We start from the raw sequence: 20054 nt of genomic DNA on the forward strand, positions 1-20054 counted from the left end.
CTGTAGGTAATGTTAACCCACTGAATCACTAAATCAACAGAGAGCTGAAAATTTATATTTATATATATATATATATATATATATATAGTTTGTAAAATGCACGCTACCTACTCATAACTAAAAATTGAAATGATACAAATAGTTTTTTTAATGAGCCTGCATACAATTGTGTATAGAATATATATCTACCTTTGAACAGACTATGGTGTTAGAGGCTAGGATCACCTCTCAATTTGTAACTTTTACACTGAAGCTGGTTTGAAAGACCTTTTCAATGTAGACCTACTAGAAGTCCTGCATTCAATGTCAATAAAAAAAAGCATAGTATGTTAAAAAATAGGCAAAGTATGTTGAGAAAAAAAGTCATAGTATGTCACAAAAAGTCAGAATAACATCACAAAAAAGTCAGTCGAAAAAATAAGTCAGTGTAGAATGTCGAAATAATATTAAAGTCATACTACAGTATGTAAAAAAAAAAAAAGGCATAATAGTATGTCAAAAAAATAAAAAAGGCAAAGTATAGTATGTCGAAAAAATATAATAGGTAAAGTATAGTATATCAAAACAAATTTAAAAGGCCAAGTATGTCAAAAAAAGTAATATAGTATGAAAGAGACAGTGATTTTGACACTTTCAACTCATTCTTTAATCACACAAATAAATCGTCTGACCACATAAATACACCCATTTATTCAGAGATCACAAAAGGCTTTGCCCACTGTGGGCTGTTCAAATGCACCCAAGGACACTTCCATTAGTTGTTATGGTTCTTGAAGGTACAGTAAAGCTAGGCACTTGTTGGAGACCTGTCTGTGGCAATAACTGACTGTTCACTAAACCCCTCCCCCAAGCTTTTCCAAAACCAAGAACACATGAGCTGAGAAGTATAATGAATGTAAAGTGAATTAAATGAGTTACTGTTTTTTATTAAATCAACTTTCTTTAATTAATAGAACGTGTCAGTTTTGTCAACATATAGTGATGAAGTGAATACAGATACATAATATGATCTTTTTGTAACGACTTCATTAATTTTCTATAATAATGTTAGTGTGTAAATCATTTTTTTGTTATTGTGGTTAAAAAAATAAATGTAATTTATGGTGTTGTTTGATTGCTGCTAGACCGCCCCGTTAATAAAGTTGTGGGCCTCCTTTGAATGTGTCAAGCGGGGGGGAAATTGTTTTTTTGACCACAGTAAAAATTTTGTTTTTGAAAGGCTAAATGCCAACAAATATGGACTGCAGCAGAATATTTTGTTAGATTTTGCCTTTAAGTAGCAAAAAATGTATATCTTTTTAAATAGTTTTATATACAGACTTTTGTATAAATTATCCAGCAATTGTGTTATTCTGATTTTAGTTATTCTGACATGAGCAAACCTAAGTTTGACATCCTCAGAGCAGACAAGTCCTGACGCACCCCCAGTGATCTTTAAACGTAAATGTCAAATGTAAGCATGTCCTTAGTTTACAAAAAATATTCTAAGATTGAGCGGACGGTTTGAAAGTACATTGTAATTCATTTATCGTTACTTTAACTGAAGTACGTAGAAATTTGGATAGAAAACATTTATTTGTCACTGAATCATTGGTGACAATCCTGGGTATCTCTCTGCCGAACTTCCTGGTTGAACACTGTATGAAGATGAGCTGGTATTCAAGGATCTTAGCGCAGTTGACACCAATAAATACATGACACTGACAGCTGATTTTCAACTAACCTCACAAACTCCCCCTGGATGCGTGTATATGTGTGTCATTTTCTATGTTTCCCTCTGTCCTCTACCCCCTTCTCTTTTTAAGCATCTCCATATACATGCCGAGCGACTTCTGAATGGAGTCCTTGGTGATGAACTGGACGAAGTATTTGATGTCATCCTCCCTGTTGGATGTTAGCTTGTCGATGGTTGGCTTCCTCATCATGGACTTGGTGATCTGTCTGGCGTGGTCTGTAAAGTCAACAGATGAACAATTAGCTGCAAAAGTGGAGTGAAGTTTTTCTGTCCCTGCATTAATGCTGGTACTGGTAACTTGATTGGTATCACCAATAGGTAGTAGGGCTGTAAATCACCAGTTTCAACAATACGTTATTTACCGATATCACAAAGTCTGCCATGATACGATTTTGATTCGATTCATTTCAGGGGAGTTTATTTTTCCGACGTATCTGGGACTTCCAGAACATTTACAAAGCAGCAATAGTGGTCATTTTGACCATGGTTGATGAAAAGTTGTTGGTATCTATATGGAGGGAATCCTCTCCTCCTCTTACAGCCCAGACACACCAGGAACGTCAGGAGCGCGTGGCGGCTGCGTGGCGTGGTGGCTGCGTGATACACGTGTTGGGCGTTCACACTAGCTGCATTTCAGCTGCGTTTCTGCTGCTGCAGCTGCTGCTGTCAGCCCGTTCTTTCTACATAGAGTTTGCCTTCTAATGGTCATTTCATTTCATTATAAATATAATTTATATTTATTTTAGACAGAGAAAGGTTAAGAAACGTGTGGTAATTTGTAAAGAATAGTAATAATCCACAATTAAAACTCTGTACTTTATTCATTCATGGAGCTCTCCAAGTCACTGCATGTTCTAGAACACTGTCCGGCACATATTTCAAAATAAAAGCTTTGCGTTAACAAATGAAAGAATTCTGTCCACAGAAAAAAAACGCTTGAGAGCTTTTATTTTGAAATGAAAGCAGGAAGTGTTGATTTAAAAAGTCTTTACTTTTGTTCATCTCCATAACATATTCTACAGATAGACATTGAAACTGTAGTAATGTAGCTGATATGATGTTAATATACAGTCAGTAGCTCACTTTCCCTGTCTGTTGCTGCTGTGAGACGTGCGCGGCACCGCGTCAGGCAGTGTGGCTGCTCTAACCTGTTAACACGGACGCCGAAATAAAAAACAACAGGTCACGCAGCCGCCGCGTGCTCATGACGTTCCTGGTGTGTCCGGGCTGTTAGGCATGTCTAGCGAAAATTTGCTTCGCATTACTCGCTTTTTCGTGTGAACAAACACTGAAACTAAAGAACCAAAGTCCAAGAGTATAAAAATGTAGCTGCACTGGCCAGTTCACTGATCATGTATGCTATAATTGCTGTCAATATACCTGGAATAGCCAACCACTTGGTCATGGCCTGCTGGGCTGTGGTGAGGACCTGGTCTTCAGGTACCACCTGGTCCACCATTCCTATCTTCAGGGCCTCAGACGGGTTGTAGAGCAGCCCCAACTGCAGAGCCAACTCTGTGTTTCGGTGGCCCACTGTGTTCGTCATGGTGTCCTTAAACCTGCAGACAATCAGGTGACACAGTACAGGGGATCAGCAGAGTTGTTTGATTTACTGTAAATAACAACTGTAGACTGTATGAAATATGGATGCAGTCTCCGTGACGTCCCCCCTAGGGTTCTGAAGAGCCGTTGTGAAGCTCAAAGTGGGTCAAAACGGTCACGTGTGTTGTCATACTTATAACTCCTTACCAAAACGGCGCTACGATGCCCAGCTGCGTCTCATTAAGGCCGATGCTGTAACGTGGGCTGTCCGCCATTATCCTGTAGTCACACGTAAGAGACATAAGACAGCCCCCTGCAGGACTGGAACCCTGTGGAAGGAGTGACGCAGCCATTTTATTATTTTTCTGCTGATGATGTTTGAGTTGTTCTTCAACCACAGTGACTACCAGAGAGTTGGTGGGTGGGTAGGTTTATACGTACATTGATTGCAGCTATAGTGACCATGTTGGAGCTGTAGAGCTTCAGCCACATCTCCTGAACGGCTCTCCAGAACTCTCCACAGCGCTCTGGACTATTCCCGTACATCTCCATGATGTCCAGCCCGGCTGAGAACACCTTGGGCTGGCTCTGTATTGAAACGACAAACACACACTCAGGGTAAACGGTCAATGTGTGCTGCAATATATAAAAAACAATTTAAAAAGAGAAAATGCTAGCCGTACTGATTAAATAACATTTTAAAACATTAAAGAGTATGTTCTATAACACAATTACAAGCATTGTTATAATGCACTTTAACTACCTTGTAATATAAACACAAAGCCAAAATCTCCTGCACAAAGTCTCTGCTGCTTTAACCCTCTGAGACCCACTTAGACACGTTTTTGTCTTTTTTTAAGGAGGGTACAGGCATTTAGGTGGTACCAATGGTTTCCTTAGGTTTTTGTAGTTTCATATGATACCAGTAACTTCATCTTATCTCTAAATCTGAGCCGGCTACAGCCTCTGAAAGACAGTAAAGTCGGTCAAACGATGAGGTTATACAGTACCGAGGTGAGGATGAGGCCTCGGCACTTTTTGTCCATCTCCAGCTTCTCTACACCGATGCAGAACTCCGTGAGGAAATCTAAACTGAGGCTGTTGACCGGGGGACTCTGCATGCGCATCACAGCCACACCTACAGAGAGACAGAGACGCTCATCTTTTACCTCAATGCTTTGACAAAAAATCCATCTCAAGAGGAAAAGAAATGATGTGAAAGGGTAGAAATGATAACAGGGAACTTGAAGTCTAAGCTCTAATTGTGTTTTATAGTTTATAATGTGATGTCAAGGCCAACAGAAATATGTAATTTACATTTCCCTGTCACAGCCAAGTTCAGCGACCGGCTGTCTCTTGGTAGGTTGGCACCCGTGTTCACATCATATTAGCCGGTTTCCACACGTCTTTACTGTTTATAGTTTCCTCTATGTGCAACAACAACTTTGATCTGAGTTGCAAATGTAACACAAACAGTAAAGTTCCTATTGCTACAGGCGACCCCTCCTCCAGGTTTCCCCTCAACCCATGTCTAGCTCTCTCATTGGATGTAGTTCCCCGACAGGTCCAGATATTTAGCATGCTGGACAAAGAGTATAGAAGCAAACAGGTGAAACTCTGGTGCTTTTTTGACAACAGCCACTTGATGGTGCTGCCGTAGCGCTGCCGCCATTCTGGACTGAAAATGCCAATGAGTCTGTGGCCATGGATGTATGAAGAGCCGTCTGTAAATCAGAGGATCATTTTTTTTTTTTTTTTTTTAGGTAAATCAACTCCCCAGTACGAACACTTAAACAGCCCTCATTTTGTCACAGCATTATGTCCTAAAAGTTGTAAAATCAACTAATAGCTGAATCTAGTTATTTTCCTCGGCATACTGAACGTGCATCAGACCCACGGAATTGCACCGCCATGCACGCTTATATTACATATGTGGTTCTGCCAGCTTGCTGCCAGCTGTATGCGGCTGTAATAATGGATATATTGGCTGTAATTCATCACTTTTATTATCTTCTGATACACCCATGGGCTGCATGCTGTAAGGCTGTACCGTGGTGGATGTATTAATGTCTCTGTTCCCAAACAACCGGCTATTAGCCAGTAGCTAGTAGTGCTAGTAGCATGACATCAACAGAATTAAATGGAGTTGTAGGCTATTTATTAACACGCAGGGCAAAAGCACAGGACACAACCTCTTCTACATCCATGGTCTGTAGTCTGTTGGACTCCATTTTGGATCCTTGATATGAAAAAGATTGAGACTGCTCTCAAAATCTGTGTGCTGGATTTGAACTTCCATTTCAGTCCATCACTCACTTTAAGCTCCTCTGAGAAGCAGCCAGGCAAAAAGTTTAACAAATACATAAGTAAATAGTTATAATAATACACATATTTATGATATTTTTTTCATTGTTCCACAAAGGCCATTTGGGTAGAGACATTAAATATATGATAACTAAAAAAGAAATAACTTAGTTTTACTTTTGTACAGCACTTTGTAGCCGGACGTTACTTTCAGTCCAAAATGGCGGAAGCGTAGCTTTGCTGCTGGGGGCTGATGTTGCAATGGAACGAACAATTGACCTTCACTTCTTAACAATATACATTCTTTGTGCTTGATATCTGGAATGTGTCTGCGAGGCACCGGCAAGCCTCTCGATTTGACTCTGATCTGGAGCTTTTGTCCAGGAGCTCCAAAAACTGTGGGAAGTGTCTGAGTGGAAAATCAGGGCCAAAGTCCAGTAGTGTAGGCATTAGCAATTGTTTTCCCCCTGATCAAAGAGACAGGAACAAAAGTGTACTGATCTGTTAGCAAAATATTTACCCGTGCTTTGGTCAAAATCCACTTCTATCTTAGGAGAGGTGGAGTTGTTCCTCCGCTGAGCGACGAGAACAGGAGACACACATACTCTGCCATGACTGCTGCAGGAAGACCGCTGGGAAAGAAGAGCTGCACACACACACACACACACACACACACACACACACACACACACACACACAAACAAACACACACACACAGTGTTAGTGGCTGTGAGGTAGATCTGTTACATGCAGTACATATCCACTATATCTAGTACATATCTGCAAATCAGAAAAATCTAAACTTACAATTATAACAACTTTCAGTTTAGTTATGGATTGATGGCACATACTGATCAAGCTTCTAAGAGTTACACTAGAGAATGCTGGAGTAAAAAGGTTTTAGTAATAGGACAGAAAGACCCAGTAATTTTATAGGAGCAGCTCTGGGGGATAAGATTAACCATATGGATGATCAGAGGAGGAAAAACCCTACATCTGCCATATTGTTCATTCTTAAATAATAATAATAATAATAATAAAAACATTTGACTACTTTTATTTCTGCAAAGACAAATGTAATTGAATTTTTTTTTTAAAAGTTAATTGTATTTGTGTGAAATCTTGAATGTCTTCAGTAGCAATTAATATGTTAAATTAACTAATATATTTCTAGCATATAGATACATATAATAGAAAAGTGGTTGGAAGGAAACATGAGGAAAACTAAACTGGAGCAGGAAAGAAATTCTGCTGCTGGTTGACGAGAAACATCAGAGAAACAGATAGTAAAGGGAATTTACTAGCACACTGACAAGTGCAAGATGTATAGAAAGTGATAGCAAACAAATTACATATCAGCTTTATTCTTGGTTTTGCACCCTTTATAAATGGAAGGAAAAAAACCTGTCCTGTCCTGTCCTGTGACCTTTGTCCCAGTTCCTGTAGAGCACAGCTAACACAGCTAACAGCCGGAGACCTGAAGGTAATTTGTAATATTCAAGACACTACGCTGGAATAATATGTTCATACACATGCAGACATACCGGACAAGCCGCACTTGCTCCTCAATGCAGCTCTCAATGCCATGTTGTCCTGCTCAGAGACTCTGGATGGAGACAGGAGACAGTACAGAGGGATAGCAGCCGACAGCACACTGCTACTTCCACCAATAGAAAGACTTCTTCTTCTTCTTCTTCTCTCGTAATTTGCGGCAGACTAGACGCATCAGAGGCGCATTGCTGCCCTCCACAGGTCACCTGTAGATCTCCATTGGTTGGGTTAAATCCTCATGTAGAGTCCTGTGAGACGAAGCTAGTCGATTACAGCCTTTCTGGTTTCACTGTTCTCAGCAGGGGCGGCTGGTGGAAATGTTTCTAGGTAGGGCTGTGGTGCCACATCCAATCAATCTCAGCAAACATCCCGGTATGCAAAAAAGTGAAGGTATCAAAAACACACTACTACTTTGCAGTTAAATAATTAACAATTACTTTATTCCAACAGGAAGAGTAAATAATGCTTTGAAAAACACAACAGTATAACTCAGTGGTGGAATGTAACTAATTACTTATATACAATTTTGAGGTACTTGTACTTTACTTGAGTATTTCCATGTTCTGATACTTTCTACTTCTACTCCACTACATCTCAGAGGGACATATTAGACTTTCAACTCCACTACATTGATTTAATAACTTTAGTTACTTTACAGAGTCAGATTATTAATACAAAATATAATCAACTAATAAACGATGATGTATTAATATAGATTCAACTACCTAGCAGTATATAAAGTCATTGAAATGAGCTCCACCTTTACCAGCTGCAACATTAAAGTGATGAACACATTAATGCATCAATAAGTAATAATAAAGGTTCATCTTATCTTATCTTATCTTAAGTATAATCCAATAATATACATTATTCTACATAATGTGTACTTTTATGTTTGGTACTTTAAGTATATTCATATGCTAATATTTTTGCACTTTTACTTAAGAAGGATTTTGAATGCAGGATTTCTACATGGTAGTATTGCTACTTTTACTGAAGTTCAAGATCTGAGTACTTCTTCCACCACTGCATGTATTATAATACACTAATACACATGTAATATAATACTAATGTAATATAACAATATAACATGTAATAGAAAATGTTTACTTAATGTGATGCCCCTAGTGACCTTGCTTTGTTTGGTAAGCCAATAGTGAGGTTAAGATCAGGGGAAGTAAACATGAAGTGTAATTAGGAAAACTGGTGTTAAGTCCTGAAGCTATTCAGACACCTGAATGTACATAAAGATGGGACTCTAGTGCTCTGAGGTGTAGACATAGTAAACTCCAGCAACACCAACACAAGCGCAATAGTGTAGTCCGCAGCAAACAGCAAAATAACAATCCCGGAGGTCGGATGTTGTGTTCAAGGTCATCGCGTCAGTAGGAAAAACCTCCTTGCGCACAAAACCAGTATTAACCCTGTTTTAAAAAAACACCGCAAACTAAACTTCTTCAGAACTGTTAATCAATCTCTAGTGATCTGGGATCAGCAACATAAACCCAAGGGTGTTTTTGGAGGACATATTAACATTCGTAGCCTCACCCCTAAAGCTGATCAAGTCCATCATCTTCTTTACAACTCTAATTTAGATTTGTTATGCCTGTCAGAGACATGGTTACACAGCAACTCTCCATCAGCTGCATTGCATGTGCCAGGCTATAAAATCTTTTTAAATGTCAACAAATATGCTGGCCTTTTAATCATGACTTAGAATGTCTTGGACTGAATGTAATGCTCTCTCCTGAAATGTCCTTCATGCTCATTGTTGTATATCGTCCACCTTCTTCTAATAATGATTTCTACACCACATTTAAAAAACTGCTTCAAGCATGTGATTTCAAAAAAGAAGTCATACTATTTGGGGATCTCAATTGTAACTGGTTTGACAAGACAAATAGGAAAGCCCTTAAACAGATAATGGATAGTTTAGATTTTATGCAAATCACAGAAGGACCAACCAGAATAACTACGTCTTCCCAGACACAAATAGACTTAATATTCAGCAATAAGCCCGGGAGAGTTGTTAAAACATTTAATTTCATTACTGGTCTATCTGACCATAATTTAATATTAATGTCCAGAAAACTCACAAAGAAGCGTTTCCATCATTCTCACAAACCTATGGAACAACTTAGAATCCCGAAGAGAGAATTTGTAAATTTTGAAAGAGCAGTGCAACAGACCAATTGGGTAGATATACTAACTAGGAACAATGTTGAAGCAGACTGTAGATTGTTTGCAACCAAGTTAGGCAATTTAGTCAAGGAGTTCACCAGAAAAGTCAAAAACGGGAAAAAATAAAAACAACACACTTCCCTGGCTCAATAATGATATATTTAACTTGATGAAAGAAAGAGATCTCTCACTGAAAAGAGCTCTGAAAACTAAATCAATTATTGATAGGCATAGGTTCACTTCGTTACGCAACAAAGTTATGAAAGCCATTAGAAATGCCAAAGCCAACTTTTTTATAACAATTATTAATGAGGCTATAGGTAACACTAAACTGATTTGGGAACAAATTAAGAACTTAATGGGAATCAACCACAGGCCTAAGAAACAGTTAGAGCTGAAAATAAATGACAGGCTAATACAAGATCCAGCACAAATTGCCTCAGCCTTTAATAAATATTTTATTGACTCTGTGGCTGAGATTGCACAAACTTTTCCTTCAGTAACAGAAAACATTATTAAAACTGATAATAGTAAGACCTCTTTTTGTATTCAACCCATCTCTGAACTAAAAACTAAGGCAATAATTAATTCTCTTAAAACTTCAACGGCCAAGGATATATACAGGATGGATTCAGCAATACTCAAATCTCTGAAAGACCATCTAGCTTGTCCTATTTCACAAATCATAAATTTATCAATATTGCAGGGAGCATTTCCAAGTGCCTGGAAGACTGCAATCGTATCTCCTATTTTTAAATCAGATGACCCCCAGAACATCAGTAACTACCGCCCAATTAGCATTTTACCTGTAGTATCCAAGGTTGCTGAAAAGTGGATATCAGAGCAGCTTGTCTCTTTCTTGAATACTAGTCAATTTAATCTTCATCCCATGCAGTTTGGCTTTAGGGCCAACTACTCCACTGAAACAGCCAACTGCCTTTTCTTAGAAAAGGTTCGAGCAATGGTCGACAAAGGAGGTATTGTTGGTGCAGTGTTCTTAGATCTGCGCAAAGCCTTCGACACAGTCAACCATAAGGTCCTTCTGGCCAAACTGTCCACTTTCAACTTCTCCCCATTAGCACTTAGCTGGTTTGAATCTTACCTGACTGGTAGATGTCAAAATGTTATTGTTAACAAACAACTTTCTCCAGCTCTTGAGTTGTACACTGGAGTACCACAAGGGTCAATACTCGGTCCACTACTGTTTTCTTTATATATCAATGACCTGCCATCTGTCTGTCCCGATGTGGTAACCCAGCTATATGCGGATGACACTGTGATAAATGTGCATGCCAGGACAAAGCAGTTGGCAGCTGCTAAACTCACTTCAGAGTTAGAGCAGATCTCTAAATGGCTAAACTGCTCCTGCCTCCAACTTAATCCAAAAAAAACTGTAGGAATGTTCTTTACTAAACGGCAATGTAACATCGTGCCGAATATAACAATCTCAGGTGATAATATTGATATTGTGTCAGAGGTCAAATATCTGGGAATCATTATTGACTCCAATCTAACCTTTAAAACACACATAAAAAAAGTAAGTCAAAGAGTTATGTTTAGTTTAACAAATTTTAAATATATAAGAAACACAATGACTTTTAATGCCGCCAAATTATATGTGAACGCCATGATCATGTCGCATCTAACATACTGCCTCACAAGCTGGGGACAAACCAATGGCTCAACACTGAAGCCATTGGAAACCCTGTACAAGCAAACCCTTAAAGTTTTGGACCAGAAACCGAACAGCTCACATCATTGTACCATCCTACGCAAACACTAACTTCTGAGCTGGGAAGATGTAATAAAATACAGGAACATCTGTCTGGTCTTTAAAATCCTGCATAATTTAGCTCCTCCTCCACTTAATTCATTCATTCATAAACCAACGCAATAATACTGGTCAGATCACTAGAAGCATCACACGTGGTGACTTATCGGTCCCATTCAGGAAAAGCACATTTGGTCAGTTATCATTCTCTGTTAGAGCACTACAAAATTGGAACTCACTTCCCACCCATATTAAAGATATACATACATACTCCACTTTTACATCCAAGTTAAAAACATGGTTTGCCGACAATTACACCTGCATACACTAACATATGGCTGTGTGTTATTTGCGTCATGATCATGGATGCTGCCTGTCTATACGTGCTGTCTGTCTGCATCCCTGAATGTGATTGTACTGATGTTTTATTGTATGTTTCGATTATATGTGCTGTCTCTGCATGATTGTACTGTTGTTTTACTGTTCTCTTTTATCTTTATTGATCTATCTTGTTTCTTCTCTGTCTTAACTCTTTCCTTTTAATCAATGTGCTGTAATGTATTGTTTTTTTTAGGGTGCCTATTGTCATTGGGCCGGGGACTACAGCTGGATATTAGCCATGTTGGCTAAAGCTGCCCTTTTTACTGTTATTGCTACAGTCAATTAATTGGGATTGTCCACGATATAATAAACTAATAAACTAAACTAAACTAAACTTCCGCTTCAAAACTCTCTCACCTTACTCAAAAGGCACAACCACAACACATCCACAGATATTAATACTACATAAAATACAGTTAACAAGAAGAACAATTCAATTAATTTGTCTCAACAATTTAGTTTGAGTTGCTAATTTGCCATCAGACTCCTTAATGTGCAATTATATTCATTGTGTGCAATATACTCACTGTTGTTTACAGTATGTTTATATAATTCACTTTTTTTAAACGTTTTTTCAGCATTTTTATATCACATTCATGAGCCAGATGCAATGTAATTTTATTCTGCAGTGCATTTAGCCTGTGTACAGTCTGAATAACAATTAAATTAATCTTGAATCTTCAATAACAACTAGGCCTCTTCTAAAAATTGACCTGGTGGATTGTGTTTAATAACTACTTTACCTGCAATATTATCCACATCTGATTGTCTCTTCTCTTTCCTTTTTAAAATTCTAAACAGATATAATTGTGATGTGCTCTATGATAATCATTCCCTTTGATGACAAGGCACATTTAGGCTTTTACAGACTGTTGGAAGTGAGCAACTCATCTTTCTAACAACAGCTTTATCAGCATCTAGATCGTTAGAATGCTGTCTGTGAACCTCTGGACCATGTTCCTCTTCTGCAGCTGGTTGAAAAGTATGTCCACCTGTGGCATGATCTTGTGGAACAATGTCAGGAAAAAACAGAAAGCCTCGTCTTCAAGCATCCTCACAAAGCCCCCAGCCTCTCTGGGGATGTGTGATGTTGCCTGCTGCATGATGCGGTTCAGCTGATGCCGATGATTTTCATAGACATGGATCTTAAGCTGGACTCCGCTGGTGCTCCTCCATCACAGTGTCGCCTGAAAACGCCATGGTTGACCGAGTAATCGGTCTCGTCATGCCCACGCAAGGCCAACTCAAAAGCACCACAAAACCTCACAATCAATTATTTTGAATAAAATGTGCCGTTTTTTATCCACCTCCTCGTTGAGTCAGACAGGCAGAGGGGAGTCAGACAGGCAGAGAGGAGTCAGACAGGCAGAGGGGAGTCAGACAGGCAGAGGGGAGTCAGACAGGCAGAGGGGAGTCAGACAGGCAGAGGGGAGTCAGACAGGTAGAGGGGAGTCAGACAGGCAGTGGGGAGTTAGACAGGTAGAGGGGAGTCAGACAGGCAGTGGGGAGTCAGTCTGAGAATATGATGACATTACCTGGTCTGACTTCCTCCACACACCCAAAGTTTCCACAGGATTGCTACCAGCTCTGTAGTGAAGACTGACATATAGTCTGATATCCGTTTTCCATGTTGTATCTGTAACTGTGGGATGCTTATTCCTATTGCAGCTTTTCCATTGTTCATGTTTTTTGGAGCCATCAGTGTAAATCTGTGTGTAGTCGGCCCATTTCAAAGGCAAGACTGCATATCGCAACCTGGTATTAAACAGGCACCGGTTCTTAATTATTAATTAAGACCTGAGTATCGATAAGCTCCAATGTTATCGGTTCTTTTATTGATACTTTTAAATGTTTTGGTGTAATTTATTATCACGCTGCAGCACGCATCTCCTCTGCTATCTCTGTTGGGCTGAGCTCCTCCTTACTTCCTTTTGGCCACATCCAGACACATTGGGAAGACTAGCCCACTGCAGGTCTCAGGACTCGGGGGGGCCAGGGGGTGTACAGGGAAAGAAATTCAGCCCTGGGCTTATCGACTGGGACCACGTGGACTCAGGAACAGACTCAGGAAGAAGCTTGACGACGGCGGGGACGGGCCGACTCAGCTGTTGTATTGTTTAAGTTACTGTGACAGAGTCTCATTCTGTTAAATATTACTATGGCGAGGGGTGTGACAATGTGGCGGTGGTTGACGAACTGGGAATGAGAATGGGCTATACACTCTGCTTATTGGCTGTGGAGCCCAAAGGCTGTCTGCTGATGCTCAGAAACATCCCGAACACTACTGAAGCGTTTTGCTGCCACACCAGGAAAAAAAGACAAGAACGGATCACGTTATGATGTGAAAAGATTCTTGTTATAACAAGAAGTTTTTCACATTATTACGACATACAAACTTATCACTTTATACAATATACTATTTATCTTGTCATAACATGAAACTTTTTATGTTAAAACGTGATAACTTATTGTTATAACATAAAAAGTTTCACGTTATAACAATATGATACTGATCCGTTTTTGTTTTTTTTTCTGGTGTGGCAGCAATACACTGCTGAACACAGCAAAACTAGAATTACCGCCTTGCGGTTGTACGCCTTCGCCAACCAGAGAAGTTACAGTTTACATCCACGTCTGTCCAAAATCTCATCACTTCATCATTTAGTCCTGTGAAATCGTCACAATTAGCATGAGTTCTTGAGTTATGGCCAAAAATGTGTTTTGTGAGGTCACAATAACCTTGACCTTTGACCACCAAAATCAAATGCAGATACAGACACCACTACACACTTCTAGTGGCTCATGAATGATGACTGAGAGGGATTATTTTAGTATCGAGTTTATACATTGTTTTTTTTATTTTTAGAAAATTCCTGCATAATATACCTTTAAGTGGGAATGTACGGTACCGTAGGAATAGAAATGCAGGACTTTTGCTTGTCATGGAGTATTTTTATATTGCCGTATCGGTTTTACTTAATTAAAGCATCTGAATACTTCCTCCACCACTCACTGTTGCTACAGTATATATTAAAGCAGGGGTTCTCAAACTTTTTGGGGCCAGGGACCCCTTTACAGGGGAGAACATTTTCAAAAGGACCCCTTCTTAATCATAACACCGATTAAGCATAATGCTTACTACCATTTGTACTCTTAGATACCATTGGAACTATTTGTATTCTAAAACTTTTCAACCTAAGTACTTCAGAGCTGTTTCATAGTGATAAACAGAAACACATTTCAATTTGAATCACGTTAAGATCAGATAAAATGAAAATCCTTTATTAGTCCCACAGCGATGTAAAATACAATGCCAATTAGCATTGTAACAACAGAGAAATAATCAACAAAACACAAATTTCAGAACTCCCCCCCCCCCCCTCCCCAACCCCGAGTTTATTAAACATATTTGTGTGCTGAAAAAATGTACAGTTGGTTTGTGTGTGTGTGTGTGTGTAAATAATGACTAAGCATTTTAAAAAGGATTTCCTGATTAGATTTATTTGTTTTAGACAAATCCAATACAATTCATACAGCATTATGGGATTTAAAAAAAGCACAAATGTGACAGAAGCAGCTATTAGAGAAATTACAATTTTTATAGAACAAAATACATTATCGCGCTTAATTCGGTTTCTTTTCAATTTGGAATCTAATAAATTACAAAATTAAAGCTCTTTAAGCATCTTATTTTGAACCTTGTATCCTTTACATTCAAGTAGTCCCAAGTTAAATGACACTCTTTTACACCCTTAAAGAATTTTTATTTAAAAGGTACAGGGAACTGAAAATCATGAGTTTGTAGAAAGGCAATAATTGTGTTGGTTAATTGCTCCCATGTTGATGGGTTTTCTTTGCAAGTACTATAAAACATGTATATTTTGGCTTATTTTTCACCATGAAAGTTGCGAGGATTTTATTCCACGAGACAAAGAAAAACGTGATGATTTATATAACTGAATATACTTTGCACAGCACATCACCTGCATAATTGCAAAGATAAAGTTCCCTGTACTTTCAATAGAAATTAATCTTTAGGGTTGATTTAAATGTTGTCATTCCCTGATGAACATTATGAATCACGACCATTTATTGCTCCACATTCAAAGCTTATTGCTTAATAACTGTAAACATGAGCTAGAGTTCTGGACTAAACAAAGACTACAATGAAAACTGTAACAGAAAGCAGGCACAGTCATGTTACCAATCAAGTTATTGCTCATTTAGTGCATGATTGCTTTGTAAAGTCATTTCACCTCAGAAATGCAGTTCAAATAGATAAAAAAAATACATTTTATGAAGAAAAATAAAGATCCAGCAACAGCAATGACACCTCGTCTCCCATGTGGCTACAAGCTACTAAAACCAAAAAAAAATGTATCTGAGATATGTGATCCATCGTGTGATGACACCAATATAGAAAAACACTGGTTTACCTACAGGACGGAGTTCACACAGCACATGTAGACCAGATCAGTCGTAGATCCAGTGGCTGCTGCTGTCATCCCAGCAGTGAAGTTCGTTCTGTCGAAACCACAGAGAGATTTCCTTCTGGGCGCTCTCCACGGAGTCGCTGCCGTGGATCACGTTCCTGGAACACAGAACCAAACCACAAACATGTTCAGGACATTCAGACACAGTCAGAGACCCATTCAGCTTCTTCTTGATCATTTGGTTCATTTTTCTTTTTTAATCCTGGAATTCAAAATACTGTAGATACCATCAGAAGCAGAATAGCAACTGTTTGCAACACCTGGATCAGGTGATAAGTCATCACCTATATTAAACACGAAAAAGACTTCATCTTAGAGGGAACGCAGTTTAGTTGTTTACACCGTGGAAAGCCAAAGTGTGCCCGGTCATGTCTGTGACAGGTTTATCACAATCAGGAGATTCATGCCATCTTTCCAAAATGTTGCCAATTTAGGAACATTATTGAAAAGATTAATGGGGTTGAGAGACATTATTTATAACATGCTATACTATGACTTTTTTAATGAAATTTTGGATGACATGCTATACTATGACTTTTTTTAATGGAATTTTGGATGTTATAGTATACAATGACATTTTTAATGGAATTTGTGATGACATGCTATACTATGACTTTTTTATTACATTTTTGATGACATGCTATACAATGACTTTAATACTTTTTATGACTATAGGGTTGTAAGAAAATATCAAAAAGAATTTGGGTATGGCGATATTATGTTTTGTGATACTGTACAGATTCTAAAAAACACTATCAATTTCTAATTAATAATTGACCTGCAAAGATGAACTCAATCAATACTTTATTTAATTTGCAAAGAGATGCATCCTCTCAGTGTATGTGCCCTCTATTTACAGAATACATGTTGCCTTGTCATAGTACAAAAAGCACAGGTGTAAATGATAAAAATGAATGATGGCTTTATTCCATTCAGGGTCCTGGTATTGTGCATGCTGGCTCACTGTCACAATCTCATGGCCTACCGGGACACTTGAATAGAACGCAGGAATCATTAATGTTATTAGTAACACCTGTGTTTTTCCTACTATGACAAGTCAAAATGTCTGCTGTAAATAATGCTTGTTATCCTTCACATTTTCCCTCAGAGGAGGAGAACTGAATCATCTCACCTGCCAACTTCCACACAGTAATCTCCTCGGACTGTTCCAGGGAGCGAGTCAGAAGGGTTGGTCTCTCCTAACATCTTCCGTGCAGTCTTGACCACGTCCAAACCCTCCCACACCTGAACAAACACGGAAATGTACATGACTACAGCATGCAGAACAATATCACAAATATCACATTCATGTATGGAGACTGATAAGAAAATTACTACTCATTCAAAATAAGCTACTTTGCTCCAATATTTTCATCCAGAGAACCATAAAACACAACGCACCGTTTTCATTCAACAGCAATTTATTTCCTGCTTTGGACTGTACCATGTTTGACTGTACTATGACTTATTATGCAAGTTATTAGCCAAACCAAAAGCCCTCTGAATCTCTGAAAGCCTCTAGTATTGTGTGGACATGTGTGAAGTATGTGGGAGAATCTCACCATTGCTACAACTGGTCCAGAGCTCATGTAGCTCATCAGTCCCCTGAAGAAAGGCTTACTCCTCAGTTCCCAGTAGTGTTCCCTCAGAAGACCCTCAGACGCCTGATGACACACAAGACAGACAGACAAATATATAATAATATCATTCACTTATTATATTAGCCGTGGTGATTTATTTGGACTATGAATCAATCTACAGCACAATATACCTGCACAAGTTTGAGGCCCACCAGTTTGAACCCTCTCTTCTCAAAGCGACGCACGATTTCTCCAACCAGTCTCCGCTGCACGCCATCTGGTTTTATGGCAATGAAGGTGCGCTCATTCACGCCGGTCCAGCCTATAGGACCAGAGATCACATACAGCAAAAAAATTAAGGTAAAAATTTTTATAGAGTAAACGACGACAGGCACCACACACACACAACCTGGAGCGGCTTGCATGCACCTTAGTATAGACTGGAGGAAGCGGCATCATTAAGATCAGATATAAGATAAGATATTCCTTTATTAGTCCCACAGTGGGGAAATGTGCAGTGTTACAGCAGCAAAGGGGATAGTGCAAAAAACAAGAAGCATCGGTAAAAAGTAAGATATAACACGGTGCAAAAAAAGCAAAACTAAAATGAAACAATATGAACAATTTAAATAGAGGGAAATATTAAAAATAGGAACAATAAATACAGTATTGACTATTAAAACAATTGTACAGGTGGAAAATGATATTGCACAGTGAAAATGAAATTCCAAATTCATTCAAGAGATGGTGGCGAAGAAAAATGCTGTCACAACTGAGTTGTGCAAGGTGGTCAGTGACAACTGAAACACTAGTGAGAGCTGTGTTTACGTTTGCATTTATAAGTATATAATCCACGCTGGAGGTATATTTGGCTTGCCTCTGCACCCTGTGGATAACACACATAACAATCCACCCCATGCAGCAGTGCACACACAGCTTTGAACTTCACAAAAAAAACACATGCGTCTCCTCAATTGTCAGTTATTTGTTAGTTTTACGAGCCACGTTCACTAATACTACTTTCAGGTGTAGACGAGCAGTCCTGATTGTATAACCTCCAGATATACAAGCAGGGTATATATACAGTATATGCCTGACCCCTGCACTTTGACAATAGTTTAAGCAGCAACCCTCTCAGTCACAACAGGCTCAATCTCAGTTATTATTTGAACCTATATGGTGCATCTCACCAGATTCTTCAATCCGTGCATGTTTAACCACCAGATCTTCAAGTCCATGCAGATCTCTCTGTGACCTTTTCCTAGGCCCCATTGCAGTCAGTGCTCCTCCTGCAGCAGCCTGTCAGCTCTCACAGGCTGCACATGAACTACACCAGTGGAAGACGCTACTAACACCGGAGCTATTAATAGGATGATGAATCAACTTATTCTACAGGAGGGAGGACACATGAACACATGGGCTCTGCTGCTGCTGCTGCTGCTGCTGCTAGTCACACAAAGCTGGGAGTTTAGTTATCTAGTAGTTAAACCCACACAGTTAGTCACAATTCAAGCCTCCGTTGCTTCTGTCTAACATACAATTAGTTACAAAGTTGCTGAAGGCTTCACGACACCATAGTTTCACCGGTTAGCTCCGCTCCTTCCTGTAGCAAGCCGCCGGTCCCGGTGAGGTCCCGGTGAGGTAACGTTAGCATCTCCTGCTCACACATGGTGGAAACGGTGAGCAGATGATCCGCTGTGAGAGTCACACTGAGTGATAATGAATTAATGAATGACACATGAAGTATAAAGAGAGATGGCACCAACCTGACTGGAAGTAGTAAGAGAGTATAGACAGAAACAGGCAGATCATCGTGGCCGGTGGACGTGGAGGAGGAGGACGGAAGAGACGAGGACGCACGCACGCACGTTCAAGGAATGCTTCCCAATGCGCGGGCACGTGGACTCATGAGGAGCAAATCATATGCAAATCTATGGAAGTCCACTTCCGCCGGAAATAAACAAAAAGTTCGAAATGATTAAATTAAACAAATTATGGTAAATAACAATTAAGTGATGTCATATAATGATAATAATAATTATTATTATTATTATCTGCATCATATAATAATAATAATTATTATTATTATCTGCAACATATACTACTGCTACTAATAATAATTATTATTATTATTATATGACATCACTTAATTGCTATTTACCATAATTATTGTAATTTAATAATTTCGAACTTTTAATAATAATAATAATAATAATATTATTATTATTATTATAATAGCAAATCATACGCAAATATTTAGAAGTTCACTTCCGCCTGGACATAAAAAGTTTGAAATTATTAAATTAAGATAATAATGGTAAATACAAATTAAGTGATGTCATATATAATAATAATAATAATAATAATAATAATAATAATAATAATAATAATAATAGCAAATCATATGCAAATATTTGGAAGTCCACTTCCAACAGGAAATAAACAAGTTCAAAAGATAAAATTTAAATAACAATAATAAAAGTAATAATACACAAGTTATTATCATGCATGCTCAA

At 38.6% G+C, this 20054-nt stretch overlaps 2 protein-coding genes across 3 annotated transcripts; both read right to left on the reverse strand.

Annotated features, from left to right (window-relative positions):
* Positions 1–622: 622 nt before the first annotated feature.
* Positions 623–7168, reverse strand: LOC119501487 (enoyl-CoA delta isomerase 1, mitochondrial-like). The gene is made up of 7 exons (XM_037791887.1): positions 7126–7168; positions 6102–6227; positions 4288–4415; positions 3719–3865; positions 3485–3606; positions 3116–3294; positions 623–1951 (listed from the first exon to the last, which is right to left on the reverse strand). The coding sequence occupies exons 1-7, from the start codon at positions 7166–7168 to the stop codon at positions 1785–1787; spliced, it is 912 nt and encodes a 303-aa protein (XP_037647815.1). The 3' UTR covers positions 623–1784.
* Positions 7169–14938: 7770 nt separating this feature from the next.
* nme3 (NME/NM23 nucleoside diphosphate kinase 3) lies at positions 14939–19457 on the reverse strand. 2 transcript variants are annotated; one of them, XM_037793207.1, is made up of 5 exons: positions 19305–19457; positions 17730–17860; positions 17521–17622; positions 17091–17203; positions 14939–16056 (listed from the first exon to the last, which is right to left on the reverse strand). In XM_037793207.1, exons 1-5 carry the CDS (start codon positions 19348–19350, stop codon positions 15939–15941), a joined length of 510 nt encoding a protein of 169 aa, XP_037649135.1. In that variant the 5' UTR covers positions 19351–19457; the 3' UTR covers positions 14939–15938. The 2 variants fall into 2 exon arrangements, with proteins under 2 accessions (XP_037649135.1, XP_037649134.1); XM_037793206.1 differs by lacking the exon at positions 19305–19457 and adding an exon at positions 18729–18955.
* Between the last annotated feature and the right edge of the window lie 597 nt (positions 19458–20054).

Source organism: Sebastes umbrosus, chromosome 14, assembly GCF_015220745.1.
Source record: "Sebastes umbrosus isolate fSebUmb1 chromosome 14, fSebUmb1.pri, whole genome shotgun sequence".
Classification (NCBI taxonomy): Eukaryota; Metazoa; Chordata; class Actinopteri; order Perciformes; family Sebastidae; genus Sebastes; species Sebastes umbrosus.

Excerpts from the sequence above, each read along its gene's own strand:
- nme3 (XM_037793206.1), bottom strand. The coding sequence starts at position 18,810 with ATGGGGCCTAGGAAAAGGTCACAGAGAGATCTGCATGGACTTGAAGAT. Across the intron at positions 17,861-18,728 it reads TGCACGGATTGAAGAATCTG|GCTGGACCGGCGTGAATGAG; the intron begins GTGAGATGCACC and ends CTGGTCCTATAG. Across the intron at positions 17,623-17,729 it reads TGGGCCTCAAACTTGTGCAG|GCGTCTGAGGGTCTTCTGAG; the intron begins GTATATTGTGCT and ends GTGTGTCATCAG.
- LOC119501487 (XM_037791887.1), bottom strand. The coding sequence starts at position 7,168 with ATGGCATTGAGAGCTGCATTGAGGAGCAAGTGCGGCTTGTCCG. Across the intron at positions 3,866-4,287 it reads GAGGCCTCATCCTCACCTCG|AGCCAGCCCAAGGTGTTCTC; the intron begins GTACTGTATAAC and ends GTTTCAATACAG. Across the intron at positions 3,607-3,718 it reads TCACTATAGCTGCAATCAAT|GGTTCCAGTCCTGCAGGGGG; the intron begins GTACGTATAAAC and ends CTCCTTCCACAG.